Source organism: Neoarius graeffei, chromosome 4 (genome assembly GCF_027579695.1).
Source record: "Neoarius graeffei isolate fNeoGra1 chromosome 4, fNeoGra1.pri, whole genome shotgun sequence".
NCBI lineage: Eukaryota > Metazoa > Chordata > Actinopteri > Siluriformes > Ariidae > Neoarius > Neoarius graeffei.
The window spans coordinates 33,845,467-33,858,333 of NC_083572.1; the positions used below are offsets into that span (position 1 = coordinate 33,845,467).

General features: G+C 39.2%; 1 protein-coding gene across 3 annotated transcripts in view; it reads right to left on the bottom strand.

Moving 5' to 3' along the window:
• dtd1 (D-aminoacyl-tRNA deacylase 1) overlaps positions 1-8,364 on the bottom strand; it is a 26,333-nt gene extending 17,969 nt beyond the window's left edge. For 2 of the 3 annotated variants that reach the window (XM_060919144.1, XM_060919145.1), the window contains exons 1-5: positions 8,198-8,364; positions 7,897-7,987; positions 2,970-3,205; positions 2,674-2,771; positions 1,817-1,964 (exon numbers count right to left, since the gene is read on the bottom strand). In XM_060919144.1, the coding sequence (XP_060775127.1) occupies positions 1,817-1,964; positions 2,674-2,771; positions 2,970-3,205; positions 7,897-7,987; positions 8,198-8,240 (616 nt within the window). In that variant the 5' untranslated portion in view covers positions 8,241-8,364. Of the gene's footprint in view, positions 1-1,290; positions 1,360-1,816; positions 1,965-2,673; positions 2,772-2,969; positions 3,206-7,896; positions 7,988-8,197 lie in introns of all 3 variants that reach the window. The other variant, XM_060919146.1, reaches the window with a different exon arrangement.
• Positions 8,365-12,867: the final 4,503 nt, after the last annotated feature.

Consider the following 12,867-nt stretch of genomic DNA (forward strand, 5'->3'; position numbering starts at 1 on the left):
AATTATGATTTTCAGTCTCGCTCCCGCCCGCCATATTTTGTCCTGCTCCCGCCCGCAAATCCCACATGATGCAGACGTTCGCGTTATTTCTCACAAAAGTTCTTGTTATTGGCTTGGGGAATTAAACATGCTGAGCTTAGCTGAGCTCTCCACTGACCGATCCTTTACCTAGTGCACGTAGCGAGGGTGCGCGTTGCCAGGCGGCATGCGCAGCTGAGGCTTTACAGAGATACCCATTGTGAGCTTCACTAGAGGAGCTCTGCTCTTCTGCCATGATCGGAGATCTCAAACACGGAAGAGCAGAAAGGAATTGGAAACGTATGCGAGATTAGACCACTGTGGCAGTGGGGGCGTGGCCAAGCAGCAGTTTGTGAATGGACGGCGGGGTCGGTAAGTGGCTAGGTCATTACACCTGATGTCAATTTGTGTGTGTGTGTTTGTTTGTTGCAGGGATGGAGTATAAAGGGAGGAGGAGAGAAGAGGGATTCGCTCCACGACCACAACACGCGTGTGTGTGTGTGTGAGTGAGTGAACGAGTGAAAGAAAGAAAGCTGAAAAGCTCAGTAAAGTGAGTGGGTGTGAACACAAACTCTCGCCTGCCGTGCTTCTGTGCTCCACCCACATCGGGGATTACTACAGTGGTGCACGGCAGGCGAGAGTTCGTGTTCACACCCACTCACTTTTTTGAGCTTTTCAGCTTTTTTTCTTTCACTCGTTCACTCACTCACTCACTCACACACACACACACACACGTGTTGTGGTCGGGGAGCGAATCCCTCTTCTCTCCTCCTCCCTTTATACTCCATCCCTGCAACAAACAAACACACAAATTGACATCAGGTGTAATGACCTAGCCACTTACCTTCCCCGACCCCGCCCTCCATTTACAGACTGCTGCTTGGCCACGCCCCCGCTGCCACAACCACATCCGCAAATTTAGGCATCTTAAAATGTTTTTATTAATGCCAAATAAAATATCCAGCACAAATTATATATGATAGACAAATTAATAATTTATAAATTTTATTTTAAACACGTTTTTAGTTAGCGGGACTGCAGCTTATCACCTCTCCCGCCCGCTCCCGCATTGTGCACTCCCCCTCCCGCTCGTGCCCGCAATGAGCTTTCAAAATTTGTCCCGTGCCGCACTGCTTTGCGTCGGGTCCCGCGAGTCCCGCGGGACTCCCGCGGGAGTGCAGGGCTCTAGTAGAGACAATATATAGACTTCCAGTTTTAGATTTTTTGCTGTTTTTAAATTGTAGTAAAATACCCAGAAAGCACACTTCTTACGTTGTCAAAATGCAACCATCATGACCTACATTAGCAGAATGCAAGCATTTTGTGGGCAAATTCGCCTCCCTGTAAGAAAAACCAAAGGACATCAGTATACATTCGTATTTTTCATTTCAGTTGTGATATACAGTTGATACTATATTTGCAAAAACTAAAATAAAATTTGGTGTGTTTTGTCTAGAAGAAGGTGTAAAATATTTTAGCTATTCAGCTCCATTCACTCCCGTTCATTGAGCACTATCTCGCAAGCGCTTTCAAGGTGAATTGTAGCCAATTCTGGTACAATGGCATTAATAGGAAGTAGACAGGCTCTGTATTTAGTCTGTGTTGGCCATGACTGAGAACTCCAGCAATGAGGTGACATCGCATTTTAAGGTGGACCCAAATTTTTCAATAAAACACTTGTGTGAGCAAATGTCAGTCCAATCTGATTAATAGATCACTAATATATCATTCAAAAAAAATTATATAAAAAATTTGGCATTTGAATCTGAACTGTAAGGACCAAAGGTCTCCAACTCACCTTTTTTTGAAGACAACTCTCCCTCTGCTCCACTACTAGCACTGGGGTCCACATTAGAATGTAAGGCACCCCTGTCCATGCTAGATTCTGAGTTGCCTTTTCTTCTTGTTTTTTCCTTACGCTGCTGCTGCTTTTCTAGTTTGGATAACTTAAATACAGGACCAAAATAAACCATACATACATACACACATACATACACATTATATATATAAGAACATAAGTAAGAAAAGCATTTACTTAATACTCCTACTTGCTTGATTACAGTAAAGACAACAGTATATTAGCTGTATCTCCAGTAAATGTACCTAATAAGTTCTAACTCCTAACATTTAACAGTTATTCCACAAAATCGAGTCGTACATGAGCTGATAGCTGACAAGGTGTGTAATGTCAAGTTGGCTATAAACCATGTACGACGAGACTGAATGGAATAACTTGTATCCATATTTACTGGATTTTGAGAAACAGCATTTTTATTTTTTGCAAATTCAATAAATAAAAACTTTATACAAAACATCTGACAAAATAATTTCCACTTAGAATATAAACAAACCGGTGAAATGACAGGAGCCATTTGTGAAAAAATACTAGAATAATAATTCTTGAATTTTTTTTTTTAAAAGACATGTTCTTACCATCATATACTTTTATTCCATATTTTGTTGTTTTGTTTTTGTATTTTTTGGGGTTTTGTTTTCGAGTAGTTTTTATTTCATTGGTTGGTTCAGAAACATGCTCTGCCATTTTGTTTCTCTCTACTCACAGTATATGAGCTGATAGCCTAGTTGTGGAGTAGCCAATCAGAACGTGCGATTGCTTATATCCAGTGAATGTGGATAGAATAAAAGAAAATATACCTGTTTGGCATCCATGGGAGCATGAGGAGACTCCAAATGAATGGAGACAGGGCCATCATTTTGAATGTTTACTTGCATGTAAGCTCCAAACTGGCCATCTACAACAAGATAATGAGAGGGGAGCTGATCTCCTTTTAGTTGACCACTTAAGTTATTGCATTTGGGCATGCTTTTTTTTGTGCAGCTTAAATTATACTGATATCTCATAGTCAATATCCTTTCCATTTCAATTAAAGTGAAAAAAGAAAAAACTATTTACTGATATTCATTGCACAGGTTGATTTATTTATTTTTACCTTTGATGAGTTCTGGTTTGTATGCAGTCCTCAGCTGCTCCAGAATGCTGTTGTAAAAGGGCTGAGCAAAATCAGCAGGCATTGCTGAATGGAAGTCTGGCTTGTTTCCTTTGAGACAACACTGCAGTGTGAACTGACTCACACATAACACCTCGAACCCCTTGTCCATTACACTGTGTTTCCATGCACAGCCATTCTCATCCTCAAATAAACGCAGATTCAGGACCTTACGGACTCTGATAATCACACACAAAGATAGATTATAAAACTGAAGGGCTTCTAAAACCATTTCTAATTGAACAAAATTTGTGATATTTTAAATAATTTGTAAACTATGCACAGCTGGCTACAAGTCGAAGACAAAAGTTGTAACTGTTAAATGTATACATAAGAGCACCCTTACAAAAAAGAAGTTTATTCAAGTGTGCTTCTAGTATACTTCTTTTAAGCTAAAAATAAGAGAGTATGCCTTCAGTTTACTTTTTATTTACTTATAAGAGATATACTTAAAGTTATACATAAGTATACTTGGCTTATACTGAAAAGTATATAGAAAAGTCTAAGTATATTAAGCTTATACTTAAACTTTTGATCAAGATATACTTAACAAAAGTGTAATAAAGTATTAAAATATTTGTGCCTTATGTTTAAGTGTACTTGCCCTGTAGTTGTGCTTCAGCATTGTTGACTCTTACAGTGGTGCTTTAAAGTTTGTGAACCCTTTAGAATTTTCTGCATAAATATGACCTAAAACATCATCAGATTTTCACACAAGTCCTAAAAGTAGATAAAGAGAACCCAGTTCAACAAATGAGACAAAATTATTATACTTGGTCATTTTATTTATTGAGGAAAATAATCCAATATTACATATCTGTGAGTGGCATAAGTATGTGAACCTTTGCTTTCAGTAGTATCTGGTGTGACCCCTTTGTGCAGCAATAACTGCAACTAAACGTTTCCAGTAACTGTTGATCAGTCCTGCACACCGGCTTGGAGGAATTTTAGCCCATTCCTCTGTACAGAAAAGCTTCAACTCTGAGATGTTGATGGGTTTCCTCACCTGAACTGCTCGCTTCAGGTCCTTCCACAACATTTCGATTGGATTAAAGGTCAGGACTTTGACTTGGCCATTTCAAAACATTAAGTTTATTCTTCTTTAACCATTCTTTGGGAGAACGACTTGTGTGCTTAGGGTCGTTGTCTTGCTGCATGACCCACCTTCTCTTGAGATTCAGGCCCTGTCCACACAGCAACGGATTCAGGTGAATCCGATACAATTGTTTATCATTTCGGCCTGGTGTCCACACGGCACCGGCGTTTTGGGTGCCCCATAACGAAATCTTTTGAGAACGGGTTCCAGAGTGGAAAGATCTGGCAACATTGCCGTTGCGAAGTCGTTTGGATGAGTAGAACGGATTTGTTTACGATGACGTCACAACCACATGACTGTGAGTGCTTCACGCCGGGTAGAAGTGTAACGAACTCGATGCGAGTTGCCAACAAATCCTATAACTTGGTTCATGAAACGCGCTTACAAAATATTTTCACTGTGAATATTTATTGTGTAATGGTGCAAAGTGAGAGAGAGAATAGCCCTTAGGGCAGAGTCAATCCCGCCAGCAAAAATAGGGAAAAAAAGGAGCGATCTCACCTCTTCAGATGTTGGTTTAAGTCCTACAATACATTCCTCAAAAAGGGCGTAGAAGAACAAATTAATCCATCAACGTGTAGCATTCAATTTATTCCGGACCATTAAAGACGCCGCCTTCCGCGTAGAATCATACATCATCCTCGCCGCCATATTGGATAGATCAAAGCGGAGAATAAAGATGCCTCATTCATGTGCTGCGTTTAACTGTACCAACAGGTTTACCGTCCAAACGAGATCACATGGGATTACCTTTCACAGGTGAGACTGGAAAAATACTTTTCATTGTATTTGGTCATTATAATGTAATTTTACGAACAGATTTTTCTGACTTTGTGGCTAATATGAAGTCTCGCGCATAATAGTTTATGCGCATGCGTCCTTACTTCTATTGTTCTGGTGTCTCCGAAGGGACCGTCTTACAGCGCCCCTAGAGGTGTGGCATGTGTATTGCATCGTTTTCAGCAAGCGTTGCGTTGCCATATGGACCTGATATTTTACTGATCGTTGCCCATGTGGACGCGATATTTTTTTAAATAACATCTCGTTGCCGTTGTCGTGTGGATGTAGCCTCAGTTCACGGACAGATGTCCTGACATTTTTCAGTTAGAATTCACTGGTACAAGTCAGAATTCATTGTTCCATCAATGATGGCAAGCCATCCTGGCCCAGATGCAGCAAAACAGGCCCAAACCATGATACTACCACCATGTTTTCCAGATGGGATAAGGTTCTTATGCAGGAATGCAGGGTTTTCCTTTCTCCAAACATAATGCTTCTCATTTAAACCAAAAAGTTCTACTTTGGTTCCATCCGTCCACAAAACATTTTTCCAACAGCCTTCTGGCTTGTCCACATGATCTTTAGCAAACTGCAGACGAGCAGCAATGTTCTTTTTGGAAAGCAGTGGCTTTCTCCTTGCAACCCTGCCATGCATACCATCATTGTTCAGTGTTCTCCTGATGGTGGACTCATGAATGTTAACATTAGCCAATGTAAGAGAGGCATTCAGTTGCTTAGAAGTTACCTTGGGGTCCTTTGTGACCTCGCCAACTATTACACGCCTTGCTCTTAGCCCATGTTTACATTAGACCGTATCAGCGGATCATCAGATTAACGTTTTTAAAACGATTAGTATGCACACAGCAACGCCAATACACGATTTGCGTGCACACAACAATACCAATACACGGATACGCTCGGCTCCGCAGGCATCCTGCGCTCCAAATCACTCCGCCCTGAACAGCGAGTGCCCTCTGGAGGGTGCGCACTCCGGCCCTGCGCAGCTCACAGAGCGCGCGAGTGAAGCACACTAGCAGTGTTTTCGGGACTGAGCCGCTGTGTGTGTGATCCCAGCGCATATCACTTACCACTTGCAAGTGGAAGGATGGCAAGCCTAAAGACAATCATAACTACACAATGGGCAGTATTTGCATCAGTATTTGCAGTATTTTCATACTTTTATACTCTTTAATGAAAGGTGATACAAGGCGTAAGTCCGCGCCGTTTTTCAGCAGTCGCGTCACATGACCAACGCCAGCGAATCAGGAAAGTGGATGTCACAGTGACGTTGTCCAATGAGCCGCCAGCTAGAGCTCAGCACAGCGTATCCGCGTATTCTGAATGTTTACACAGCACCAGAGCTGACACGATCTGGATTGAATACGTGGACGCTGGCGGATTCCCGTTTCCCGGCGTTTCCAGGCGGTTTAATGTAAACGGACAGTGCATCCGCGAAGAAAACGAGACAGATACGGTCTAATGTAAACATAGCCTTAGAGTGATCTTTGTTGGTCGACCACTCCTGGGGAGGGTAACAATGGTCTTGAAGTTCCTCCATTTGTACACAATCTGTCTGACTGTGGAGTGGTGGAGTCTAGACTCTTTAGTGATGGTTTTGTAACTTTTTCCAGCCTGATGAGCATCAACAATACTTTTTCTGAGGTCCTCAAAGATCTTTGTTCGTGCCATGATACACTTCCACAAACATGTGTTGTGAAGATCAGACTTTGATAGATCCCTGTTCTTTAAATAAAACAGGGTGGCCACTCACACCTGATCGTCATCCCATTGACTGAAAACATCTGCCTCTAATTTCACCTTCAAATTAACTGCTAATCCTAGAGGTTCACATACTTTTGCCACTCACAGATACGTAATATTGGATCATTTTCCTCAATAAATAAATGACCAAGTATAATATTTTAGTCTCATTTGTTTAACTGGGTTCTCTTTATCTACTTTTGGGACTTGTGTGAAAACCTGATGTTGTTTTAGGTCATATTTATGCAGAAATATAGAAAATTCTAAAGGGTTCACAAACTTTCAAGCACCACTGTAGGTATGTCTGTGGTTCCATATAAGGGTTTTTTTGTTTGTTTGTTTTTTATTTCTCCTGAGTGGGATAATTAATTAATTTTTATTTATTTATTTATTTTTCTTTAGAGCTTGGATATCAATTTCAGTTGTCATTGCCATGTTTTTATACTTTGGCATTTAATACAATGTTGCTTTAAATTTTGATTTTTAAAGAAAATGAATATGTTGTTAATCCTGAGTGTCCGTTGTTATTTTGTGAATTCTTACCTTTCGAACTTCATTGTAACACAAGGTACAAAACACTTAAGTTGTCTACTGGTAGTGTGCATGAGGTAAGGGTTAGGGCTAGAAAACTAATAGTATACCTAGAAGGGTAATTGCAGTATACTTCAAAACTAAAAAGTGGATTAGATGTGTATAACCAGTAACTAATAATATATTTTCAATATGCTATAAAGTATACTTTTACAAACTAAAAAGTGGACTAGAAGTGTGTAACGAGTAAACCAATAGTATATTTCCAGTATACTACAAAGTATACCTTAGTAAACTAAAAATTGGACTAGAAGTATAAAACAAGTAAACTCATAGTATATTTCCAGTATACTATGAAGTATGCTTTTGTAAACTAAAGAGTGGACTACAAGTATAGAACTAGTAAACTGTTAGCATACAAGTTTACTTGTGGTATACTTGCAGTAAAAAATAAAAAAAATACTAGTTGTATACTCAAAGTTTACTTCTCTTAGACATAACGTATACTTTTTATAAACTAAAAGTGGGCCAATTTAGTCCCAAGAAGTATTAGATTAGTTTACTTCCAAGTATACTGCAAGTACATTGATATCAGTATATTTCGCACACAAAAGTATAATTAAGGAAATATAATTTAACGTTATTTAAGTATACTTAATAAAATGAACTTGAAGTATACTTCTTTTTGATAAGAGCACTCACATGTAATCTGCATCCTTCTGTGTGTCCTCGGTTGAAATCCCAACCAAAACACAAATGCCTCTTCCAATGGAACTGATGAAGTTGTCCCCAGCTGTTTCAGAGACACAATTTAAAAAGCATAAATGACCGCTGATCACTATTGCTATCTAGACTACTGCACACATAGACTGCGTGTAATAGTGATCATTTTTGCTTTATATATTATGTCCCTGTTAATCAGTGTATTTACTGGAACAAGAGTGAAATCAAAAACACTGCATCTATCATTAACGCACAATATAACAGTCGTTGTTATTATTACCTATTACACTCGCTTTAGTGACTCTTTGAATGACTGCTTTCATGGTTTCGACCCGGTATCTATTCGATGTTTGGATTTCCGGTTGCCCCAGAATAGCCAGAGATATCCTTAAACGGGGGAGACAGCAGTTTTCCCTTTGACGATAACGTAAGGGCTAATTAGCTTTAGCTTGGGTCACATGTACCACTGTGAGCCAACCACTGAGCGCTATATAAAATCTGGAGCGCTCATAGGCTCGTCAGAGTGAAGCCATCTGCCCGCCATCTTACCACTCGCAATGTGTGTATTTTGCTTGTGTGTTAATTCGATCAAACTTGCCCCAAGAAAAGTATCTCCTGACTTTTTTTCACTTTCATTACCTCCTCTTATTTTCTCAACTTTACCCAGATTCCTTACATTATTTATAGCGCTTCCCTTTGTCGTTATTGTTTTTTTTTTCCTTTTCCAGTTCAGTCTCTGATAATTTTTTGAACGGCTCTTTCACTACTATATTTTTACTGAGATTATTTAAGTTTTTCTCTTATACAGTGTATCTTTCTCTTTTGTATAGTTCTTCCTTTCTATCTATCTATCTATCTATCTATCTATCTATATTATTATTATGGTGGCACGGTGGTGTAGTGGTTAGCACTGTTGCCTCACAGCAAGAAGGTCCTGGGTTAGAGCCCAGCAGCCGATGAAGGCCTTTGTGTGTGGAGTTTGCATGTTCTCCCTGTGTCCGTGTGGGTTTCCTCCGGGTGCTCTGGTTTCCCCCACAGTCCAAAGACATGCAGGTTAGGCTAATTGGTGGCTTTAAATTGACCGTAGGTGTGAATGTGAGTGTGAATAGTTGTCTGTGTCTATGTGTCAGCCCTGCGATGACCTGACAACTTGTCCAGGGTGTACCCCGCCTTTCGCCCATAGTCAGCTGGGATAGACTCCAGCTTGCCTGTGACCCTGTAGGACAGGATAAGCGGCTACAGATAATGGATGGATATTATTATACCACCAACACAAAGGCTGTACAATACTTCCTTTCTATTTCAGACAGTTGTTGAAACAGGATTATTTTCTCATGTTATTTGCCATTTTCACTTCATTCTCACATCTTAACAGTATTTATTGGTCACATAATTCACTGTCACAATATTCATGCAGCTTGCAACCAATATGACCAATAAATACTATTAAGACATGACTGTGAGAATGAAGTGAAAATGGCAAATAACATGAGAAAATAATCCTGTTTCAACAACTGTTGTAAATAAAAGGAAGTATTGTACAGCCTTTGTGTTGGTCAGATAGATAGATAGATAGATAGATAGATAGATAGATAGATAGATAGATAGATAGATAGATAGAATGAATAATCTGTTGAAATAATTGTAGTCGTAAAAGAGCTGTTCAAAAAATGATCAGAGACAAGACTGGAAAAGAAAAAAATAACAGTGGAGTGCTATAAAGATATGTAAGGAATGTGAATAAAGTAGAGAAAATAAGAAGAGGTAATGAAGGGGGGAAAGTCAGGAGATACTTTTCTAGGGGCAAATTTGATCGGATAAGCCAAATACATGCGATGTGAGTGGTAAGATGGCGGCCAGATGGCGTCACTCGTCTCCACAGCGGGGAATGGGCTATGAGCTCTCCAGATTTTATAGAGAGCTCAGTGGAGCCAACAGTATCAGCTCTCTGACACCACCCAAAATTCTCCTAACGTTTACGACAGTAATGCATGTGGTACAGCAGAGCAGGTGGATATGAAAATACTTAGCTGTGAAATATATTCTTCTAGCTTATAGTTTGGTTGATGTCAGAATCGAATTGAAGAACTGACGCTTAATGCAGCATAATGTAAAGCTTTTTTAGGCTACAAGTTTGTGCATATGCGATAGGCTCCACAAAAGTCCAAAGCTGCCGTCAATGGGTTCCATCTGTCGCAACACTTCCCCTTATCAGAAAGAAGTATACTTAAGTAAAGTACATTTCCTTAAGTATACTTTTGTGTACCAAGTATACTGATATCAATGTACTTGCAGCATACTTGGAAGTAAACTAATTTCCCAACTTCTTGGGACTAAATTGGCCCACTTTTAATTTATAAAAAGTATACTTTAAGTCTAAGAGAAGTAAACTTTGAGTATACAACTAGTATTTTTTTATTTTGTACTGCAAGTATACCACAAGTAAACTTATATACTAATAGTTTACTAGTTCTATACTTGTAGTCCACTCTTTAGTTTACAAAAGCATACTTCATAGTATACTGGAAATATACTATGAGTTTACTTGTTTTATACTTCTAGTCCACTTTTTAGTTTGTAAAAGTATACTTTATAGCATATTGAAAATATATTAGTTACTGGCTATACACATCTAATCCACTTTTTAGTTTTGAAGTATACTGCAATTACCCTTCTAGGTATACTATTAGTTTTCTAGCCCTAACCCTCACTTCATGCACACTACCAGTAGACAAATTAAGTGTTTTGTACCTTGCGTTACAATGAAATTATAAAGGTAAGAATTCACAAAAGAACAGATACTCAGGATTAAGAACGTATTCATTTTCTTTAAAAATCAAAATTTAAAGCAACATTGTATTAAATGCCAATGACAACTGAAATTGATATCCAAGCTCTAAAAAAAATAATAATAATTAATTAATTTTCCCACTCAGGAGAAATTAAAAAAAAAAAAAACTTATATGGAACCACAGACATACCTAAGAGTCAACAATGCTGAAGCGCAACTACAGGGCAAGTACACTTAAACATAAGGCACAAATATTAATACTTTATTACACTTTTGTTACATACATCTTGCTCGAAAGTTTAAGTATAAGCTTAATATACTTAGACTTTTCTATATACTTTTCAGTATAAGCCAAGTGTACCTATGTATAACTTTATTAAGTATATCTCTGATAAGTAAATAAAAAGTAAACTGAAAGCATACTCTCTTAATTTTAGTTTAAAAGAAGTATACTAGAAGCACACTTGAATAAACTTTTTTGTAAGGGTCCACCTGTCACCTGTCTCACAAAACAACCATTCATTGTTTTAGATCTTAGCTGTTGGCGTCAAAATTCAGTAGTCTGTGGATAAGATATTAAAGAGGAAAAAATCACAGAGGTAGTCTAATTGTTATGAAACCAATTTTTTTCACAAAAAGTTTATTCCGGAGTACCGAGCCAATTCTCCCATAGAATTCCATTGAACATAACAGCCTTTGGTCTCCGAGGCTGAGACTTCACATCCGTTACGCGTTTTCACCTGAAGATTGGCATAATCCCTTTAAGTCAAAGGAAAGAATCTGTGTAGATTGAAAACTGAGTAGCTGTACACTTTTTTTTCCTTTTTTTTCTTAAACTTACGTGCATAGGAGAATCATGCCCTAAACGCATAGACACAGTTTGGCTACGTTCACGTTCCAGGCCTCATTGCTCAGTTCCAATTTTTTGCTCAGATTGTATTTGCCTATCGTGATGGTTCACACTCATAATTACAAGTAACCTGTATGCAGAGGTGGACAAAGTACCCAACTACATTACTTAAGTCAAAGTACAGATCCCACTGGTCAGATGTTACTCTGATACACATGAAAGTTGTACAGTCAAATTTTTATTTAAGTTAAAGTATTGAAGTACTTGCTTTTATAAATACTTAAGTATTAAAAGTACATTTTCTGTCAATGCATTGTTGTATTATTGCCACAGCGCTTACAATACCTAATGCTGTTACCAAAAACAGAAATGTGAATTCACAAAGTGAACACTTGCTGTGCCATCATGGTTAGGGTGACCAGACATCCCGGTTTTACCGGGACAGTCCCGATTTGGGGTTGTGTGTCCCGAGTCCCGACAAAAGTCTGTCGGGACATGGATATGTCCCGGTTTTCGCCACTCGCGACGTTTGCGACTGAGCAGCGTGGGAATCATTAGCAGAGAAATGTCTGCATTTACTATTTTGATGAATTGACAGGAATCACAAACTTTCCTGGTTACTGCCCCCTGGCCCTGTGGCATGAGTGTTTATTTAGCCACATTATTCCAGACAACAGAACGTGTTGCCATGCAACAATAAAATAAACATTAACTGGCGCAAATGTTCTTTGTCTAGCAGCTAGCAGCAGTAATCGTCTCGTCTCGTCTTCTTCCGCTTATCCGGGACCGGGTCGCGGAGGCAGCAGTCTAAGCATGGAAGCCCAAACTTCCCTTTCCCCAGACACCTCGGCCAGCTCCTCGGGAAGAACACCGAGGCGTTCCCAGCAGCAGTAATGCCGCAGCAATTATGCCGAAAAGAAAATGTACCTTTTCCAAAGATTTACAGGGTACCTACCCCTTCCTCCGAGAGGTGCAGAACAATGCGCACGAAGCCTACTGCACACACTGTAAGTGCTTTGTTCTTGTACTGAGTTGGGTAGCCTATGCTGCAAATGCTGTGCGCTCCTGTGGGGGCTTTCCTCGGGCTGTCGCCCCTCTTCTCCTTTATTGCTGTTTTGTTTGAGTGTATATTTACGGAAGCCGCGAGAGGCCCTTCATATAATCTTTTTTTATTCACCTTGTTATCCCGAGATAACGACATAATTAATTCAGGATCTCGATAAAACAACACAACTAATTCGAGATCTCGAGAAAACAAAACAATTATTTCATGATCTCAGCTGGATCACTGTATCTCCGTCGGTAGAGA